The 23323-nt window shown below is 42.4% G+C and overlaps 1 protein-coding gene across 2 annotated transcripts in view; it reads right to left on the bottom strand.

Moving 5' to 3' along the window:
• Nucleotides 1–23323, bottom strand: part of LOC124554917 (cullin-2) — a 188252-nt gene that overhangs the window by 157677 nt on the left and 7252 nt on the right. For both annotated transcript variants that reach the window (XM_047128607.1, XM_047128606.1), the window contains exons 2-3: nt 20600–20741; nt 7705–7905 (exon numbers count right to left, since the gene is read on the bottom strand). In XM_047128607.1, coding sequence (XP_046984563.1) covers nt 7705–7905; nt 20600–20718 — 320 coding nt within the window. In that variant the 5' untranslated portion in view covers nt 20719–20741. The remainder of the gene's footprint in view (nt 1–7704; nt 7906–20599; nt 20742–23323) is intronic.

Below are 23323 nucleotides of genomic sequence, written 5' to 3'. Positions count from 1 at the left end.
AGTTCTAAGGCCTCCGATTTTTTTTCTCCGGACTGGAAAGAGATAGAAACATGCGCATTGTTTTAAAATGAGGCCGCATTCATTGTCAATACGTCCCAGAGATGGCAGCACCGTACGGCAGATGGAATTTTACCACCAGCGGCAAGAATGAGAACTGTTTTAAATACTTGAAATGGCGACTTTTCCTTACTTGAACAGCGTGCAATCATTCGTTTTCTGAATTTGCGTGGTGTCAAACCAATTGAAATTCATCGACAGTTGAAGGAGACATGTGGTGATGGAGTTATGGATGTGTCGAAAGTGCGTTCGTGGGTGCGACAGTTTAATGAAGGCAGAACATCGTGTGACAACAAACCGAAACAACCTCGGGCTCGCACAAGCCGGTCTGACGACATGATCGAGAAAGTGGAAAGAATTGTTTTGGGGGATCGCCGAATGACTGTTGAACAGATCGCCTCCAGAGTTGGCATTTCTGTGGGTTCTGTGCACACAATCCTGCATGACGACCTGAAAATGCGAAAAGTGTCATCCAGGTGGGTGCCACGAATGCTGACGGACGACCACATGGCTGCCCGTGTGGCATGTTGCCAAGCAATGTTGACGCGCAACGACAGTATGAATGGGACTTTCTTTTCGTCGGTTGTGACAATGGATGAGACGTGGATGCCATTTTTCAATCCAGAAACAAAGCGCCAGTCAGCTCAATGGAAGCACACAGATTCACAGCCACCAAAAAAATTTCGGGTAACCGCCAGTGCTGAAAAAATGATGGTGTCCATGTTCTGGGACAGCGAGGGCGTAATCCTTACCCATTGTGTTCCAAAGGGCACTACGGTAACAGGTGCATCCTATGAAAATCTTTTGAAGAACAAATTCCTTCCTGCACTGCAACAAAAACGTCCGGGAAGGGCTGCGCGTGTGCTGTTTCACCAAGACAACGCACCCGCACATTGAGCTAACATTACGCAACAGTTTCTTCGTGATAACAACTTTGAAGTGATTCCTCATGCTCCCTACTCACCTGACCTGGCTCCTAGTGACTTTTGGCTTTTTCCAACAATGAAAGACACTCTCCGTGGCCGCACATTTACCAGCCGTGCCGCTATTGCCTCAGCGATTTTCCAGTGGTCAAAACAGACTCCTAAAGAAGCCTTCGCCGCTGCCATGGAATCATGGCGTCAGCGTTGTGAAAAATGTGTACATCTGCAGGACGATTACGTTGAGAAGTAACACCAGTTTCATCGATTTTGGGTGAGTAGTTAATTAGAAAAAAAAATCGGAGGCCTTAGAACTTGAATGCACCTCGTACATTGCCACTGACACACACCATAATCCTATCTTACAGCATGTCATGCGCTGTGTGCCACATGGGTGGCCAGCAAATTTTTCCAAATTTGTTGATCCAGAACTCTGGGCCTGTGCTCACCTTTCTCATCATTAGCCTGTTGTCTCCGATGTTCTCCTGCTGCATATGGAGGCAGATACCCACTGTGTTGTCACCCAGACTAACTTACACCCTCATATCTCAGAACTCCTCCATCATGGGCATTGGGGTGGATGAAAGCCCTTGCTATGTGACATGCCTACTGGCCAGGACTGAACAAACACATGGAGGCCATGGTGTACAACTGTTCGCATGTGCCCAACACCAGGCTGCTGCTGCTCAGTCTTTCATCCCCTGGCCCACTCCCTGTCACCTCGGGGAATGCATTCATCTGGACTCTGCTGGTCCCTTCCTGAGTTCTATGTGGCTCAATGTCATGGATTTGTATTTCAACTACCCCTACATAGTTAGCACGGTGTCCACAACTAGAACTGCCGCACTCAATGCACACAGCCTGATTCTCGCCAATGCAGGGATTCCCCGCACCCTTACGTCCGGCAATGGGCCCCAATTCACAGTGACGACCTTTGAACAGCTCTGCAATGCCAATGGTATTAAACACCTCTTTAGCCTACCTTTTCACCCATCCGGTGAAGTGAAGTGGAGTGGATGGTGCATATGTTTAAACAACAAATATTGAAGGCAGTGGCACATCAACAACCACAGTGGCGCTCACAATGTTCCTGAGCACCAACTGGACCACCCCTGTTCATGACCACATGCCTGCAGAGGTCCTCCATGGGAAACAACCACATACTCTTCTCCACCTCCCGGACCCACAGCCCTCGTAAACCTGGATCCAATATGGTTCAGCAGTCTGGATGCATTCCTACGTAGCAAAATCTTCATGTAGGCTGGCTACAGTGGTGGCCACCCATGGGCAGTGGCTTATGAAAGTTGATACTCTGAGGGGTTTGTAGCATTGGCACACCAACCAACTCCGTCTCTGTCTACTGACTGCATCACCATTGGAGGGCCACATGGAGTTGGAGTGCCTTCCCTTTCAAACCCCTCAACCACAAGGATACAATTTATGCTCCAAGGCACTGTTGGCTGTTCCTGTGGGTGTGGGCTTGGAGATTGAAATCTCACCGCAGCATCCACCCCTCATGTCGTCTCCTGTATGGCCATACCCCAGCACCCTACCCAACATCCCATGTTCCTATCCCCAGCTGGCAGGCTCCTCCACTGGGACACCAACAGTGCCACTACTTCACCTTTTGAAACAACATCCCAGGCACTTCAGGCAGTACACACCCATTTCTGGGGCCATATGGTATCGCAGCCCAATGAGTTATAAAGCCCGCTAGATGGCATGGACCTAGATAATAACTGCTAGGCAGTGCTCCAAATATTTGTGAGCATTGCTGTCCCCATCTCAGCACTAGGCATGGGCCACATCCTATGTATCAGCCTATCAGCACCTGTGGCCTCTCTATAAAGCTATCAACGTACGGGCCTGGACCTCGGTCGAGTTCCCACTGCGCTCTCGTACTGTTTCTTGTACTCAGTGTTGCTTGATTCTTGATATTGCTACATATAAGCTCTTGGTTTGGTTTACGCTCTGGACTTATTGTTCTGTCATGCTGTCTTACTGTTTGTCCATTTCTGTAGCTCCCTTTTGTGGTTTTTGGCGAATTACTGTTGAAATCCTCATCGGCCGGCGTCTCTTGGCTGTGTCCAATTTTGGTTACAATAATTCCCTTTCCAGACCCACACTCAAATATAGAAAGAGGAAAATGAGTACCTATATGGTTTTGTACAAGACCTGGTTTCTCTTATATTGTCTTTGCGATCTTTACAAGTGATTGATGTTGGTGGCAGTAGGATTGTTCTGCATTCTGTTGGAAATGCTGATTCTCTAAACTTTCTAGTTTTTTCTTTTTTTTTATGTATTTTCCGTCCAGGGAGTCTCATTTGAGTTCACGTAGTATTTCGGTAACACTCATGTTTATTGAACCTACCAGTAACAAACCTAACAGCACGCCTCTGGACTGCTGTGATGTCTCCCTTTAATCCGACCTGGTGGGGATCGCAAACACTCACACAGTACTCAAGAATGTGTTCTGTCTGTGGTCTCCTTTGCTGATGAGCTACATGTTCTTAGAGTTATCCCAGTAAACTGAAGTCAAACATTCACTTTTATGTTTTTGCCATTCCCTGTCACTTTGCAGCATAATGCATCGGCATTTAACTGATGTGACTATGTCAAGCACCATGCCACAAATACTATATTTGAATATTATGTGATTGTTTTTCCTACTCATCCGCATTATCTTACATTTTCTCACATTTATAGCAAGCTGCCATTCACCATGCCATATAGAAATTCTATACATCATCCTGTATGCTCCTACAGTCACTCAAGGTCAATATTTTCCTGCACACTACAGCAAATGGTCAAAGACTGCTGCTCAGCCTATCTGTCACATTGTTTACCTATATAGGGAACAAGAGCAGTGTTATGAGACTTCCCTGAGGCACTCCTTATGTACCTTAACTCTCCAATGAATACTCGTCATTCAGGTTGAGGTTCTATTACTTACAGTTTGTTAATGTTACTCAAATATCTGAGAACCTATTCCATATTCTCTGACCTTTGGTAGAGTCTGCAATGTGGCACTATGTCAGCTTTCTGGAAATCTAGGAAAACTGAATCTGTCTGTTGCCCTTCATCCATGGTTAACATGATACAGTGCAAGAAAAGGGCAGGCGATTTCACAAATGAGATGCTTTCTAAATCCATATTGTTTGAGGATAAAAAGATCCTCTCTCTCTCAAGGAATTTTATTATATTTGAAATTAGTGTATCCTCAAGAAATCTGCAGCAAAACTGAATTGTGTGTATTGATTTGCAATTTTGTGGGCTCATTCTTTTCCCTTGTATAATGGAAGTCAGCTGCACTTTTTTTCTAGTCACTTGGGGGCTTTCCACTGTGCAGGAGAACTGGGCAAGATATTTGGAACACATGGAAGCTAAGTACCAGACCAGTGCCAAAGACCAAACTAGGATTCCTTCTGGATCTGGTGGCATAACTTTGAACCAATAAGGGGCAATTAAGTGTTATGAAAGCAGCCTTGTCAATCTTGATCTCCCAGCAGCCATTCTGCAAAACCATAAAGAAATACTTTGCTCCCATCAGATAGTAAAAAATGTCATCAATTTGTGACTATGAGTACTCATTTCACTTGGTTATTTTGTTCAAATGCCAGTAATCAAAGCAGAAATACCATCTGTCTTCTTCACAAGGGCCACAATGAAGGGTTAAGGAATGCTGATGACTGAATGAAGGTATTATGCAGCATCATCCCCACTCCCTTCTGAATTACCCCTCATCCAGATGGAGCCACCCTATATGAGTGCTGATTGGATGAGGGATGATCATCAGTGTTGATGTGGTGTTTCATACTGGATTGTCTGGTTTGCTTCGTCTCCACTCACTACTCGAATGCACCCAGAAATTGGTGCAGAGTGATCAAGACTTTACTGTTGTTTTTTGGTCAAACAAGAGAACTATTAGAAAGTAGATTCCTCTTGTGGGTATTCAGTAATGGTGGTGTGACCTTTTGTGGTGTCACCGCCAGACACCACACTTGCTAGGTGGTAGCCTTTAAATCGGCCGCAGTCCATTAGTACATGTCGGACCCGCGTGTCACCACTGTCAGTGATAGCAGACCGAGCGCCACCACACGGCAGGTCTCGAGAGACTTACTAGCACTCGCCCCAGTTGTACAGCCGACTTTGCTAGCGAAGCTACACTGACCAATACGCTCTCATTTGCCGAGACAATAGTTAGCATAGCCTTCAGCTGAGTCATTGGCTACGACCTAGCAAGGCACCATTACCAGTGTATAGTAAAATGGAGATTATATCTGTACAAGAGCGATGTACACCGATTATGGATTAAAGTTAAGTATTACAAGATTTTCGTACTTTATTGCAATTCTCAAGACATTGTCCTGTTCCAGACCTCACGCCGGTCTGCGTGTATTTAGACGCGTGCCTTTCGGCCTCCTGTAGCGACACGGTGTTGGCTCTTGAGCCAACACTACACCTTTATCTCCACAGATGGCACCGATCTGATATTCCTGGCTGTGCCTATGCACATACTTTTAGGAATGAGTTGCTTCCGTTCATGGAAATTGGTGAGCCACAGGTCTTCTTGTCCACCTGTGATGTTACACACATTGTTGTCATACAGATTACTTTTGAGGGGCTCAATACCTTTTTGCACATGACTAGAGCTTCAAAGTTAAACTGAGCATTCAAACCGTTGACTACAGCTCATCATCTTGATCATGCTGTGATAAGTGTGTTTTCAATGGTACACAATTGTCCAGAACAGTTACTGTTGCATGAACTTGTTGGAGTAGCTTCACCAACTTGGAGCTCCAATCTTTCGCAGTTTGCTTCTTGTGCCTCTCAGTCTGTGATGCCTCCAGGAGCTCCCACACAACAATAAAATGATGGCTATATTCTGGTGAAGCTACACAATCAATGGGCTGGGTTCTGTATTTGAGAGTTAGTCTCACAATGCAAGTTCCCAATGGTTAGACGTATTTTCCATTTGCAACCTTCAGAAAAAAGGTCTCTCTGAATCTCTAAACATTATCTACTTCACTTGATCATTATAAGCATCCAATATCACAAAAAATGATGACACAGAATCTTGTTAGTTGTTTCTGGAGGAGTTTCAGCTGTGGCTACATCACCTACACACATTATCAGCTCATTTAGTTTTCCCAATTTCTGCAGCTGAGTGTGAGACTGAAACTTCTGTACAGTGATTGCATTGTCTTGGATGAGTATGGAATAAAATAGAGATAGTGAAACCAGAGTTGACACATTCTTCTCCTCTCAAATAGTGCCGATGAAGCCATCAAGTTTAATATTCCCATCAGACAGGTAAATCAGTATTAAAGTCACATCATCACTTCATGAAACAATGCGAAGAAGTCCAAAATTTAACTCAAGACATTAGCACACAGTCTAGTGATCAACAACTGTGTGTGGATACACATCCTCCTTAAGCTGCATAATAACTTAATTATGAAAATTTCTTCTCCCACAAAGATTCTAATTGGTTAATTCCAGCTTGAGCATGTTAACATCGGCCATAGATGTGATTGAATTTGTAACATTTACACAAAATTTTGAATATAGAACTATCTCAATAGAATTTGAAAGCACAGGCTGGCTACACAAGGGATATTTCCATAACTGGCTTTGCCCAATGACCAATATTATAACAATATGTGAATGACACTGTGTTTCTCTCTCAGACTGAGGCATGTTTTTGGTTGAATGGACAACCTTAGAAGCAAGCAACATAATAATAACAACTCCAGAGGCAGATACAAAATAAACTTCATAAGCAAAAACTGCTAAGCAGTGTTGGAAATCACATGGCCAAGGCAAAAAACAATATTTTGCAAACAGTATTCTCGCTCCAAAATATTTAACTACCCTTGTACAGGTTTCAACAAGCACACGTATCATTCGTAGCCCACTGCCCCACCAGTGATGAAAGCTATCAATAAACAGTCCTAACTATGTTTGCAAGGTCACAAAAATGAAGAGCTGTAACTAAATATGCTACCCTAGCAGAATTTCTTAAAGACACATTTTTGACTCCTGTTACTATTTCTCTACAGGTAAGGTCAGCAAACAATTGGATACAGATTTCAGTGCACAGAACAATTTTAGATAAAACAAAAACACCATGAGCTTCTCTGTCAGTTCAGTGGCTATAACATGACCTTGAAAGGTCACTTAAAACTTGACATCTAATTTCTTCCTATAGCAATTTTACTTAACTTCTGACTGATAATCAATAACCCATTTTTTACTAGCAGTGCTACATTAGCTATCATTTTACTTAGTATATATTTAGTTGTTGCATATCGAACATGACAAGAAAACAAATGTCAATATTCCTCATTAGCTCACAAAAAGGGAGGCACCTGACTGTGCTTGTGTATCACAATCAGCTCCAGTCAACTGGTATATTTCACATTGTATCTTAACAATATTATCTCTGATGAGCATTGTTACTACTATAGTCTCATTATCACACCACCTGGTCGCTATTCTAATGGGAATATTTACTGGTAATGTACGCTGTTGTCACATGTTAAGTATTCTCCAGTTCTGCAAAATTAATAAAGCAATTCTATAGCACAAGTCAAATACCTGCCATATTAGAAAATTAAATGATGTAAATGAAATACTGTTGATGCTCTCATTAATACTGAACTATTTCAAAAATAGTTAAACATGCATGCTACCCAAGCTGATACATGTAATACATTTAACTTACAAATACAATTTATGCAGATAAAGACAGCCAAGACTATACTGGCTCCAAGCTTGATAGTATGCTCTGAGAAGATTGTTTTCACCATTTGCTCGCACTTGTTCCAATAGAGATCTGACATGGGCATCTAAAAAAGCTTTTGTTTCCAGGTACAAACGATCAGCAAGTGGTTCAGGATGCGCAACACAGAGCGAATACACATCACTGCAACAAACAGAAAATATATTATTCTTGTAAGCAGATGAGTACAAACAATCTCAACATAAAATATCTACATGCCTGTGAAAATATGAAAATATTTAAAGAAAACATGGCTCCAGCAAACAAATCACAGTCAACACACATAACTAGTGGGCTTTAATAACTGATCAAAAATATCACGTAAAGTTTCTACAGCAGTGATTACATAATCATCTAAAATATGGAATATCTGTGAACCTACTGAAAATATCATTGACTAAATTTGGATAATTTTGAGGAATACTGAGAAATTGTTCCAATACTGCAATTGCACTGTGTGCTTCAAGTATGCATATGCTTAAAATGTGGTATGCTGCTCTGGGAAAATACAGGTTTAGACAAACCATTTCTAATATTAAACAGCCGAGTTCGTAATTCTGAGACTAGAAATACTAAAACTCAGAAGTACATGAAAAGGTTGTTTATCAGAAAATCATGCTGGTAATATTAGTTTGATACAGAGGCAGGAGGATGGAAATAAGGGCAGAGATGAACGAGACAGGGACTGGCAGAATCTGAGTCCATGGAAATTGTGGGATTGGAGGAACAATTATCATCTGGTATTGAGGGAGGGGTGTAGGAGGTGAGGGGTGAGAAGGCGGTGTGGTGATGGAAGGGAGGCATGAGCTAAATGACACAGGTTATGAAGTAACCATTGAAATTGAGAGATCGTGTTGTGCTCAGTGACATCCTGTGCCGGTAGCTGCCTTTAGCCACAGTTTAGTGGAAGTCACTCATTCGAATGGACAACTGGTTGGTGGTGATACTGCAATAAAAGCAGGAATTACAGTAGAAATGGTGTACAATATAACTGCGTTCCCAGGCGGTGTACAATATAACTGCGTTCCCAGGCGTTCTACGATATAACTGTGTTCCCAGGCGGTCTGCCTCAGAGGAGGTAGGGTACATCTGTGACAGGACTGGAATAGGATGTGCCAGGTGGATGCATAAGATATATCTTTGCATCTGGGTCTTTCACATGGCCACATCACATGTGATATGTGACAAAGAGTTGGGAGTATTCAGAGGATAAGACTGGACCAGGATATTTTGTGAATTGGATGATGGTAGAAAACCACTTTGGGAGAGATGGGAAGGATTGTATGAAAGGCTGTTTCCCATTTCCATGCACAATGATAAGAAGCTCCGAAGCCCAGAGAAAGAATTTAGTTAAGTTGTTCTCAATCTGGGGTGATATAAGTTAGTTAGAGGGGCCTTCTTTCTACCTGGTTCGTAGGGGTTTCTGGGAGTACTAGGTGTACGCGTGAATATTGCATGGGAGATCTGGTTGTAGCTTTGATAAGAGGTGGAGCACCTGTCCACAAAGACCCTGGAAAAACCTTTAGCATACTTGCAAGAAATGTTCAGATCTGCAGATGGACTGTGAGAGAGAATTTTCAGTGTGGAAAGGATGTCAGGTATCAAAGTGTAAATACTATTGGTGATTGGTTGCCACTATATAGACAAAGGTTTTTAAGGAGCCATTGGATTGAGCGAGGTTGTGCGGTAGTATGACACTGAACTCATATTCAAAATGACAACAGTTCAGATTTCCATCTGACCATCCAGATTTCAGTTTTCATTATTTCCATAAAATGTTAAGGTGAATGACAGAATGATTTGTTTAAAACAGCACGCTGTGTTCCTTTTGCCACACTTCCACAATAAAAGTCAGAGCTTCACCTTTAACAAACTCACAGTAAACAGGTTTTTCAACCTTAATTTTCCTCTCTTGTAGCCACTGGAAATGTGATGATCAATAGTCATGAAGGAGGCACTGAAAAAGGATCAGAACACAATAGACCTGGGGCCTGATCATGAAGATATCAGTATGACCTGGGACCTCACAAGGTGTTTACAATCTTTAGTGGTTAGGAAGAACACTTTCAGATGATATATGAGCAGGCTGTCATGTAGGAAACCATCTTCCCCTCAATGAAGAAGAAGCTGTATGTAACGATACAGTATATACTTTCCCATCTGTACAAGAAAAGTGATTGTGGGTACAGAGCCTGTAAAAATAGTACTATCTAACAATACTCGAGTTATTTTCAGAGAACACCCCCCCCCCCCCCCCCCCCCACACACACACACACACACACACACACACACACACACACACACACACATCCCCCACCGATCTACCCCACTAGCTCCTCACTGCACCCAGATACTACTTTGCTAACTTCTTCTATCTGCCGTGTCCCCAGAAATTTCCTCCCAAAATCCAAAAGGACCCCAAAAATTTGCAACGTGTTGTTAACTTATCCACTAACAGACTTAATCTTGCAAAAGATTCAGTGTTTTGCCAATTCCACATTCAGCCTCAAGCCAAATTCTGGTAAACCTACATCTACATCCACATTCTGGAAACCACTGTGAATGACACAGAGTATTAGTCTCATTCACTCATTACCTCTCATGGAAATACTTTTCAGCTATCAACCTTTTCGTTTCACAGATTTCTTGTTAAATCAGATTTGTATGTGATCTCAAACTTTCAAAGACTTCCTCTGCTATCACTGTAAGAGGCTATTTTCCTTACCAAGAATTTAAAAGAACACATGTTAAATTCTGCACCTTTTCTTCCACCGTTCATTCATTGTGTTGATGATCTGCCCACATGGGATCAAAGTTTCACACCTGATCATTAAGAATATGAATAGTATGCACACTTCGTATGAAGTTTTACACTGAGTTGGAGAGAGAAGGAGAATTAGCATTTTTAGATTTTTTGGTTGAAAGAAAATCAGATAGGTGACTTGGTCACACTGTTTACTATAAGCCAAGACATACTGACCTATACCTTAAGCGTGCAAAACTTCCATCACCCACACCAAAAGAGAGCAGTTTAAAATGCATTGATATATAGAGCTAAAATTATTTCTGACAAGGACCACCTGGATTCCAAGATTAGATATTCGAGAAAGATGTTTGGGAAGAAGGGTGAGAGTGAATGATAGATGAAGCCAGCAATCTCTGAAAACTGAAAACATGGAGATCATCATCACAAGATGATTAGCCTATAGCACTCCTCCCTTTCTTTGCAGCTACAACAAATAAAATGAGCAGCCCCTGAGGATACAAAGTATTCACTCCTTTTCTCACCAGCCAAGAAAATTAGAAAGATGCTGCACCCAGTTAGACTGTCTTGGTCTCAATATTCCTGAAACATAAGATTCCTTACAAATGTAGAAGTAGTTATGTTGGTCAGTAAATATGAATGATTTCAGAATGCTGTACAGAGCAACAACGCCACATTAAGTATTGCGATTTTGATAAATCTGTTGTTGCCAAACACAATGCCGGAAACAAACATACAATTATACTTGATAAAAAGGAAATCTTACCGCATGCACCTACCTACTTGAATTCTGTCATCACAGAAGCCACTGAGATTAGTACTTACAACTTCGCCTTTAGTGGGGCATGGTAACGAGCACTCAGTGCTGAAAGGCTACAAAGAAATAAGCCAAGTTAACCAACACCTAACAAAATCAGCTCTGCTACCAATGTTTTTCTGTTTAGTTACTGTGACATGTACTACTTATTTGGCAAATGGGATTACTGCTCTGTCATTTTTGTAGGCAGCTTTCATTTCTGTACATAGATGGTGGTACTGTTCCATATTCTCAAAATCAGCCTTCATTAATACTTTGATTAATGATTCCCAATCAGTTGTTAATGTCCCATCCCCTTTCTTAAAAATGTGAAAGACAGTCTGTGATTTTCTTCTGTTTCTTACAATTGTGTGGGGCATTCCCCAAATCTCTAGTTGGAACTGATCTTTATCATATGCTTTCCAGTGCCCAAGTCTCATTTATTCAGAACTCTTTATAACATTTAACCCTTCCATACTGTCCTAGGCTTCTGATGTCCTGCTGTGCTCCAATTGCCTATTGACACCACCTTCTGGCTTGCCTCATTCTCTAAGATTCTGTAGGGGTCCACTCCAGGTTATCTCAGCTTACTTTCTGTTCGTAGCTGCTATTGGGATTGATTGGCAATCACCATTTAAACTGAATGTACTACTTCTTGCACTTATTTGTATACATCAAATGCTACATCTACTGTCAGAATCTTAGACTGCAACAGTTCCCATTTTATTTTCTGCTGATTGTACCTAAAATTCATTACAATACTATGTTCTGTCCCATGATCCTCAGCACACAGTGCAGTTATTATCACTCATTCGTGTCTCACCAACTTAACATTTTACATTAGAAAGGCAATGTTATCATCAAGATTAAGATCAAAATTTTTTAAGCACCCATTCAGTTGTGATACGTGGTGGATTCAATGGTTTATTAATTATGTACAAGGCCAGTTTTTAATGCACTTTGGAGATTGAACCATGCTACGCCATAGCATTCACTGATTTGGCATTAATGACCAGAGTGAAAAACCTATTTGTCCCTTAGCTCCCAGTGTTGCTGTCCTCTTTTCAATTTCAATATATGGATGTACAATGATGGAAAAAAAAATCACAACACTAAAAAATAATGTAGAGTAATGAAATTTCAGTAATACACTACTGGCCATTAAAATTGCTACACCACGAAGATGACGTGCTACAGACGCGAAATTTATCCAACAGGAAGAAGATGCTGTGATACGCAAATGATTAGCTTTTCAGAGCATTCAAACAAGGTTGGCACTGGTGGCGACACCTACAACATGCTGACATGAGGAAAGTTTCCAACCAATTTCTCATACACAAACAGCAGTTGACCGGCATTGCCTGGTGAAACGTTGGTGTGATGCCTCATGTAAGGAGGAGAAATGCGTACCATCATGTTTCCAACTTTGATAAAGGTCAGATTGTAGCCTATCGCGATTGCAGTTTACCGTATCACAACATTGCTGCTCATGTTGGTCGAGATCCAATGACTGTTAGCATAATATGGACTCGGTGGGTTCAGGAGGGTAATACGGAACGCTGTGCTGGATCCCAACGGCCTCGTATCACTAGCAGTCGAGATGACGGGCATCTTATCCGCATGGCCGTAACGGATCATGCAGTCACGTCTCGATCCCTGAGTCAACAGATGGGGATGTTTGCAAGACAACAACCAATTGCGCGAACAGTTCGACAATGTTTGCAGCAGAATGGACTATTAGCTCAGAGACCATGGCTGTGGTTACCGTTGACGATGCATCACAGACAGGAATGCCTGCGATGGTGTACTCAACTACGAACCTGGGTGCACGAATGGCAAAACATCATTTTTTCGGATGAATCCAGGTTCTGTTTACAGCATAATGATGGTCACACCCGTGTTTGGTGACATCGCGGTGAACGCACATTGGAAGCATGTATTCATCATCGCCATACTGGTGTATCACCCGGCGTGATGGTATGGGGTGCCATTGGTTACACGTCTCGGTCACCTCTTGTTCGCATTGTCGGCACTTTGAACAGTGGACATTACATTTCAGATGTGTTACGACCCGTGGCTCTACCGTTCATTCGATCCCTGCGAAACCCTACATTTCAGCAGGATAATGCACAACTGCATGTTGCAGGTCCTGTACGGGCCTTTCTGGATACAGAAAATATTCGACTGCTGCCTTGGCCAGCACATACTCCAGATCTCTCACCAATTGAAAACGCCTGTCCAACGGTGGCCGAGCAACTGGCTCGTCACAATACGCCAGTCACTACTCTTGATGAACTGTGGTATCGTGTTGAAGCTGCATGGGCAGCTGTACATGTACCTGCCATCCAAGCTCTGTTTGACTCAATGCCAAGGCATATCAAGGCCGTTATTATGGCCACAGGTGGTTGTTCTGGGTACTGATTTCTCAGGATCTATTGCGTGAAAATGTAATCAAATGTCAGTTCTAGTATAATATATTTGTCCAATGAATACCCATTTAGCATCTGCATTTCTTCTTGGTGAAGCAATTTTAATGGTCAGTAGTGTATATTTATCTAGGCAACATGTTTGAGTGAGGAACACGGTAAGATTACAGGTTAATGTAAGCACACGATAAGCCATTGTAAATGTGAAATGCTAGTTCATTAACAAATGGTGTAATGACCAGAACGTTGATTGCAGGCATACAATTGCGCATGCATTGCATTATATAACTGACAGATATCAGTTTGTGGGACAGAGTTCCATGCCTGTTGCACTTGGTTGGTCGACACAGGAATGGTTAATGCTGTTTGTGGATGATGGTGTAGTTGTCGTTCGATGATGTCCCATAGATGCTCAATTGGAGACAGATCTGGTGATCTAGCGGGTCAAAGCAATATGTCAACACACTGTAGAGCATGTTGAGTTACAACAGTGATATGTGGGTGAGTGTTATTCTGTTGGAGAACACCCCCTGGAATGCTGCTGATGAATGGCACCAAAACAGGTCCAATCACCAGATTGATGTACAAATTTGCAGTCACCGTGTGTGGGATAACCATGAGAGTGCTGTGGGTAAAACGCACCTAGCAGGCAGGTTGGTTGGTTGCAGGCCCTCAACTGGCTTCCTCCTAACCAACATGCGGCCACCACTGCCACTGATGCAGAATCAGCTTAAATTAGAAAACATAACAGACCTCCACCCTGCCCTTCAATGAGCTCTCACTTGACACCTCTGAAGTCACAAATGGCATTGGTTTGGGGTTAATGGAATGCACACTACAGGGCATATGGCTCAGAGCTGTCTTGAACTGACCGATTTGTATGTAAGAGTTTGTTGTATCATTATGTTGCCAACTGCTGCTCAAATTGCTGCTGCAGATTCAGTACAATGAACCAGAGCCATACATCGAAAACCAAGGTCTTCCCTCTCAGTAGTGCCACATGGCCATCAATAGCAACCATACATTCTCGTGACCATTGCTGCCAGGACTCACATACAGTGGCTATATGACTGCCAGTTCTTTCTGCAGTAATGCAGAAGGAACATCCAGCTTCTTGTAGCCTACTATGTGAACTCGTTCAGACTCGGTGAGGTGTTGATAATGGCACCTTTGTCACCTTCAAGGTATTCTTGACTAAGATCAACTCACCACATCCAACCTCACAGGTAACTAACACCCATGAGCATTACAGCATGTATTTAAAACAAACCTGATTTGCATCCTCATAGTGGCACTACTAGTGCCACTCTTATGCGACTGGAGTGAAATTTGAATAGTCATCATCTTTTACATGTAGAAACATGCCTACCAACTTTCATTTATGTCACACAGCTCCTCCTCGGTGCTGCAATTCTTCTCTGTCAGTGTATATTATGACTACACTGAAGGTATACATTTGTTATGTAACATCTGCAGATTTCATCTAAAATGCAGGCATGTTCGTCACAAAGTTGATCAATCTTTATGATTGTAATTATCTTATCTATGACAAAAATAGCTACTATTGGATTACTTCTCTTTAATATTGACTAAGGTGAATCGTAATTTGTTTATTTTGCTGTATGGCTCCTGAATGCATATTATTTGGAGAGGGTTTTCTTTAGAGAGATAACTCACTTCCTCCAACGCTATAGCACTTCGAAAGGTGTGTATCTAGCTCATTTGGACACTTCGTACTTTGGACAGAGGTATTATTGAATGAATAAGCTTATCTAAGGCACAATGTGTGGACGTGGAACTGTGGCCATGAAGTCTGGGATCAAATGCTATGTTCGAATGTGTGTGAATTCCTAAGGGACCAAACTGCTAAGGTCATCGATCCCTAGACTTAAACACTACTTAAACTAACTTATGCTAAGAACTACACACACCCCCACGTCCGAGAAAGGACTCGAACCTCCGGCGGGAGGGGCCGTGTAATCTGTGACATGATGCCTCAAACCGCGCAGCCACTCCATGTGGCAAATTCTATGTGGTCGTACAACATTACCACCTATTTGTACGTGACATCAACACTGTATGTCGCCTCTGTTCCACTGAAAACTTTGTTGAGCAAGATTTGCAGTTTATCTGTGCCAGCTGACAAGTTCTTTGTCTTCAGCTGAATTCATACCACCCCTGCTGGAACTGGAAAAGTTATTTCATCAGCTTTTGAAGGTGATTTCCTCAACAGTTGTGTATTGCCACAGTCAGTTAACCAACATTTCCTATAGTCATGCAAGTTTGATAACTTCCTCACAAGATTCATAAATATGTGATGCAAAACTGATCTATAGATTGTGTGCTGTCACTCTGCACATTTCACTCACATAATTATTTCTTTGCTTCTTACTCGTATGTCATGTCGTTCAGCTTGTATTTTATTTGTTAGTTTTATCAGTAGGTATATTGCATCTAGATAGCGTGGATCCTGCTATGCTAATATGAGTGGTACATAATTTGGGGACAACATTTGTTGCTTCTTCTCGTAGTTCTTTTTTGGTATTTTTACCCTTAAGCCAACAAAAAGGATTCAAATTATTGTTCTTTGTTCATGTTCCACATGCATGTACAAATCTTTATTGCTAGTGGTTTTTATTTTTGCATGGAAAATTCTGGATCTGGTTTCATCCCTCAATTTCCTTAACAATGGCTTGTTGTTTCTGGACATTCAATAGGTTACTCAGAATTTGAGCCAGTCACCCGACTCTGGTATAATTCATGTCCATTATAATTATCCGGGCTGTTATGCTGTGGCCGGTTGATGAATTTTGTCTCAATTCCCAACGTTTCGTCTCCGACTGCGGGAGACATCTTCAAGGGGGTCCGTAGGTCGATGGAAGGTCCAACACACCCACTGGCTCGCTACTGACTGCCGCTAAATCCCGTGTCCGCGCACTCCCGCGTCGCGGTGTGACGTCACGTGTTTTGAAAATGTTAGTGCAATTGGCCACTGTCCGTCGCCGTCGTTCGCCGTTGCCATCACCCAGTAGTGGACGAGTGGTACACATCTTCTTTAACACCGACATCCATATACCGTTTAATTTCACACGCTCCTCCTTTCGGTTGAAATTTTTTGGGTGTTTAGCGATTTCGATTGCCTCCCTGTAGAGCCTTTCGTAGTATCCGCTTGTGGCCGCTAGCACTTGCGTCTCCTCGAAACGAATATTATGGTGCCCTGGCTGGAAAGCATGCTCCACAACAGCTGATCGTTCCGTTTCTCCTCTTCTACAATTTCCCTTGTGCTCTTCCAAACGTTTAGAAACAGTTCTTTTAGTTGTACCCACATAAACATCACCACAACTGCATGGGATCCTATACACTCCAGCTTTTTCCAAAGGTTTGCGAGCGTCCTTGCCAGGCTTAAGGTATTCCTGTATCTTTCTGGTGGGCTTGTAAATTACGGTAATATTCCGCTTCGTCAAGATCCTTCCTATTCTTTCCGTTACATTTTTAACAAACGGCAGGAAAACCTTAGATTTTGCAGTAGCCTGTACGTCAGTATGATTTCTGCGTGGCTGCCTCGACGCACGTTTTATTTCGGCGGACGAATATCCGTTCTTCATTAGTGCATTGTGGAGATGTTCCATCTCAGCGTCGAGCAACTCAGGTTCACAAATATTTCTAGCTCTGTCCGCTAACGTCTTGATAACACCCCGCTTCTGTTGTGGGTGGTGGTTCGAATCCCAGTGCAAATAACTGTCCGTGTGCGTGGGTTTGCGGTATACTGAGTGGCCCAAACTACCATTTTCGTTTCTAAAAACAAGCACATCGAGGAAACGTAATTTGCCGTCTACCTCCTCCTCCATTGTAAACTGAATTCTCGAGTTTATGCTGTTTAGATGTTCGTGGAACCGGCTTAGTTCCTCCCTACCATGTCTCCACAGCACAAACATGTCACCCACGTATCGGAACCATACATTTGGTTTTTTGCTGGCAGTATTAAGGCCTGTTCTTTGAATTTCTCCATAAAGAAGTTTGCAATTACGGGACTTGGGGGGCTTCCCATAGCCACGCCATCCGTTTGCTCATAAAACTGTTCCTTCCACTTGAAGTATGTTGTCGTCAAACAACACTTAAACAGTTCTAAAATATCGGCAGGAAAAATTCGATCCAGCTGTTCCAATACATCATTAAGTGGGACCATGGTAAACAGCGACAACGTTCTCAGAACTGTGTCGCGGTTAATAACAAAGTCCTCCGTTGAAGAGAGTGTACAGAAAGATCTCTGCAATTCGGTTGCGCTACCACCGAGGCTTTATGGATTGCCCGAAATTCATAAAGAAAATGTGCCGTTAAGACCGATACTAAGTGCCATTGGTTCGCCCACCTACTCGTTAGCCAAGTTTTTGACTACGCTGTTGAAACTACATGTGGGCCGTTCGGACTCTTATATAAAGAATTCGACACATTTCATCAGCAGATTGAATGGCATAGTGGTCCAGCCGGAGGACATATTGGTCAGCTTCGATGTGGTATCGCTGTTTACCATGGTTCCACTTAATGATGTATTGGAACAGCTGGATCGAATTTTTCCTGCCGATATTTTAGAACTGTTTAAGTGTTGTTTGACGACCACATACTTCAAGTGGAAGGAACAGTTTTATGAGCAAACGGATGGTGTGGCTATGGGAAGCCCCCCAAGTCCCGTAATTGCAAACTTCTTTATGGAGAAATTCGAAGAACAGGCCTTAATACTGCCAGCAAAAAACCAAATGTATGGTTCCGATACGTGGGTGACATGTTTGTGCTGTGGAGACATGGTAGGGAGGAACTAAGCCGGTTCCACGAACATCTAAACAGCATAAACTCGAGAATTCAGTTTACAATGGAGGAGGAGGTAGACGGCAAATTACGTTTCCTCGATGTGCTTGTTTTTAGAAACGAAAATGGTAGTTTGGGCCACTCAGTATACCGCAAACCCACGCACACGGACACGGACAGTTATTTGCACTGGGATTCGAACCACCACCCACAACAGAAGCGGGGTGTTATCAAGACGTTAGCGGACAGAGCTAGAAATATTTGTGAACCTGAGTTGCTCGACGCTGAGATGGAACATCTCCACAATGCACTAATGAAGAACGGATATTCGTCCGCCGAAATAAAACGTGCGTCGAGGCAGCCACGCAGAAATCATACTGACGTACAGGCTACTGCAAAATCTAAGGTTTTCCTGCCGTTTGTTAAAAATGTAACGGAAAGAATAGGAAGGATCTTGACGAAGCGGAATATTACCGTAATTTACAAGCCCACCAGAAAGATACAGGAATACCTTAAGCCTGCCAAGGACACTCACAAACCTTTGGAAAAAGCTGGAGTGTATAGGATCCCATGCAGTTGTGGTGATGTTTATGTGGGTACAACTAAAAGAACTGTTTCTAAACGTTTGGAAGAGCACAAGGGAAATTGTAGAAGAGGAGAAACGGAACGATCAGCTGTTGCGGAGCATGCTTTCCAGCCAGGGAACGACAATATTCATTTTGAGGAGACGCAAGTACTGGCAGGCCACAAGCGGATACTACGAAAGGCTCTACAGGGAGGCAATCGAAATCGCTAACCACCGAAATAATTTCAACCGAAAGGAGGAGGGTGTGAAATTAAACGGTATATGGATGTCGGTGTTAAAGAAGATGTGTACCACTCGTCCACTACTGGATGATGGCAACGGCGATCGACGGCGACGGACAGCGGCCAATTGCACTGACGTTTTCAAAACATGTGACGTCACACTGCGGCGTGGGAGTGCGCGGACACGGAATTTAGCGGCAGTCAGTAGCGAGCCAGTGGGTGTGTTGGACCTTCCATCGACCTACGGACTCCCTTGAAGATGTCTCCCGCAGTCGCAGACGAAACGTTGAGAACTGAGACAAAATTCGTCAACCGGCCACGGCATAACAGCCCGGGTAATAATAATGGACATGATATTTCCGGCCGTGAAAGCCTACATTTTAGTATCTGGTGTAATTACTATTTTCTTAGCTGCTGATCGTTCATTGTGCCTGTCTGACAGTGTTCCTGTTGTTTTATATCTATAGCCATTTTTATTTATGTGATTCGGTTCAACAGTATCTGAATACCTTCTACCAGAACTAGTTCTTAGAATCTATCACTCAAGTAAGTTTACATGTTGAATAGTCTTTGCTCTGCTGATAACACAGTTTTGTCCTTTTAGCATATGGGACTTTGATGTGCTGTTTGAGGTAATTACAATCTTTTTGTTGTCTTCCCTAGCACATTGGATGCAAACCACATTCATGTTTTGTATAATTTGCCAATACATCTGTATTCCTGGAATTTGTTGTAGTTTGCTATCATTAAGTAGCCCTTCACAGTTATCAACTAGAATCCTACATATGACCTTTAGCAACCTATTCGTTCTGTCATCACTTTTGAGTTGACCTACAGCAAATAATGTAATATTTTTCCTTCCTTTTGGTCTAGTTTTAAAACAAACATTACACTTTTTGATAACATCAATCTAAACTGATGTGTTAAACATCAAAAAACAACTGCCCAAGGATAAATTTTATACGTTAAAGGTTAATGAAATTTCAATTCCATATTTTCACAAATTGATAAACTAGTTTAACTGTATTAAAGCAATGTATAAACTTACGTAATAAGTGGTAATTTCACAAACATAAGTGTAATCCTTAAGCACAATTATAAGGATAAAATGAAAGATATCATTGCATATAAAGTAACTCACTGAAAAATGGCTGTTACTTAAGTGTCAAACATGAATAGTGAAGAATGAGTGTGAATAAAATTTTCAATAAACTGAAATAATACTAAATATTCAATTGTTACCTGAAGCGATCATTCCAAACAGACCGAGGTACAGAACTAAGTGTTAGTACTCCTTTTACCGTTTCTCTTAAAGCACTCCATGTTTCATTGAAATCAACATTCTTTGGTTTCAAAGACATGTCTCTTGTGTCTTGTACACAATCTGGAAGCAAAAAATTACATGTTTGTGAAATACAGCTTGCTCACATTTACCACAACTACAGCTAAAGAAATTCAATGGAGTCACTAACAACATAAGAGAGGGATTCAGCCATGAGGGTGGGGGGTGGGGGATGGAGGGGGTGAGGGGGAAGAATGTCATCCAAAATAAGCCACAAGCAGAGGGGTTGTTGTTTCAGAATAGCCAATGGAGGACAAAGCAGTTCTTCCTAGGCACTGAGCAGAATGAAAGATCATTTAAAAACAGCCAAGAGCAGAGGAAGAGGCCATTCGAAATGGGCCAGGAGCAGAGGTGGGCAACATCCAAAACTGGGCAACAGCAGAATGAGGCCATTTAGGATGAACCAGGCATGAAGACCAAACAGGACAGCCTGGGGGCAGTAGCCGCCCAGAATGGCCCACAGCCGGGGATGGTATCTGTCCAGTAAGGCCCAGGGACAGGGGGTGGTAGTCATCCAGAGTGGCAGCTATCCAGGACGGCCTGGGGCCAGGGGTGGTAGCCATCCAGAACAGCCCTGGGCCGGGGGCAGTAGTCGTCCAGGATGGCCGGGGCCGGGGGCAGTTCAATACTGCCAAGAGGAGAGGTAGCGAATGTCCACAATGGCAAATAGCACAGGGAAGAACCATTCAAAACGGGCCAAGAGCAGAGATGGCGGCAATCCAGAGTGAGCCAAGAGCAGAGGGGGGAGGTCATTCAGAACAGGTCAAGAGCAGAGGAGGAGGCCATGCAGAACGGGCCAAGGGAAGAGAGAGAGGTAGGTAGGTAGGTAGGTAGGTAGGTAGGTAGGTAGAGAGAGAGAGAGAGAGAGAGAGAGAGAGAGAGAGAGAGAGAGAGAAGCCTTTCAGAGTGGGCCAACAGCAGAGAGGGATGGAGGCCATTCAGAATGGGCTAATAACAGAGGTATGGAGGCTGTTCAGAATGGGAACAAATGAAGTTGTTGCACAAACCAACCACCAGACATCTGTAATTATTAAACGCGTCCACTGAGAGGCAACTGGACTACTCTCACTGTTACATCTCTACCCAGGTGCCAATGACGACAAAAATCAATAAAGAATGTTGCTCTTACAAGTTCAAACAACACTATCATTGGCCTGTGGAGCAGTGGAATAAGTTTTTATAGAGTGATGAACAATGGTACACAGATGAGCACATGCTGATATGGTAGATGTTTTACTGATTTGCTCAAAGCAGCAAAATAAACACTGTTGGATGAGTTACAACAATGTTTATGTGCCTAGCCAATCCATCCATAAGCCCAACTATTCAGCAAGTTTCAGGAAAATGGAAATAATTTCTGTCTTCCATGTACTGAAAGACCTTTCCCAAAGATTCAATCCTATAATGGTAGGAAAGAGTAGGTAAATTATAACTGCTGCCTTTGGAGCTAACAGCAATGGGTGTCTGCATACTTTTGGCTGTATAGTGAAATATTTTATGTTCTGTTTGGAACAAAGACACTAATAGAATGTTAACAGCACAAATATGACTCTTAGGATTCTCTCCAGAAAATAACAGTATTCACAATTTTCTTGTCTCTATCCGTTTCTGTCTTCTTCTCCATGTCTCATCTGATAAACTATCTTTCCACTCAATCTTAATTCTGAACTTCCTCAAGATGGAGAAAATACCTTCAAGGAAACAATGTCAATGGAAGTTGATCTTTGACTATAATTATAATACATAATTGTGTATAAATATTATCTGACAGCAAGACATAGAGTTTAACTGTGAAACAAATGAAAATGGCAAGTTTTAAACCCGAATGAATCTTTCACTCTACACTGGAGTGTGTGCTGCCTCGAAACTTGGTGGTATATTAAATCTGTGTGCCAAACTGTGGTATGAATGCAGAACTCTGCTTTTCACAACCAATGCTCATATCATCTGGACTATCTATGCAACATACAAGTAAAGCATCAGAACATCAGTAGTCTAAAGGTGCCATAAAATGAAGCAATGAGTAATTCATTTATAAAACACAAATATGGTTCCTTGGAAAATGCCTCGCTACATGTGATCAAAGATCTCTGTAATTCATGCATGTAAACCATGATTACTACAGCAAAAGGAACTCAAACCAAATAGGACTGATTACCCCATTAAGATGACAGACGAAAAATTATCAAACCTATGTCTACATTTGTATTACACAAGCAACCATATGGTGCACTGTGGACAATACCTTATGCGACTACTAGTCATTCCCTTTGCTGTCCCAACAGCATATGGAACAAGGAAAAAAAAACTGTCTACATGACTCCATTCGAGCCCTAATTTTTCTTATATTGTCTTCGTGGTCCTAACACAAAACAGATGTTGATGGCAGTAGAATCATTCTGCAGTCAGCCACAAACGCTGGTTCTCCCAGTTTTCTCAACAGTGTTTCACATAAAGAACACCGTCTTCCCTTCAGGAATTCCTATTTGAGTTCATGAAGTATCTCCGTAATTTTCACATGTTGATCAGTCCTACTGGTAACAAATCTAGCAGCGCACCTCTGATCTGATGTCTTACTTTAATCCAACCTGGTTCAGATCCCAAACTCTCAAGTAGTACTTGAG

The sequence above is a fragment of the Schistocerca americana genome, chromosome X, assembly GCF_021461395.2.
Source record: "Schistocerca americana isolate TAMUIC-IGC-003095 chromosome X, iqSchAmer2.1, whole genome shotgun sequence".
NCBI lineage: Eukaryota > Metazoa > Arthropoda > Insecta > Orthoptera > Acrididae > Schistocerca > Schistocerca americana.
The sequence above is the reverse complement of the archived record's forward strand: the minus strand, read 5'-3'. Positions and strand labels throughout refer to the sequence as shown.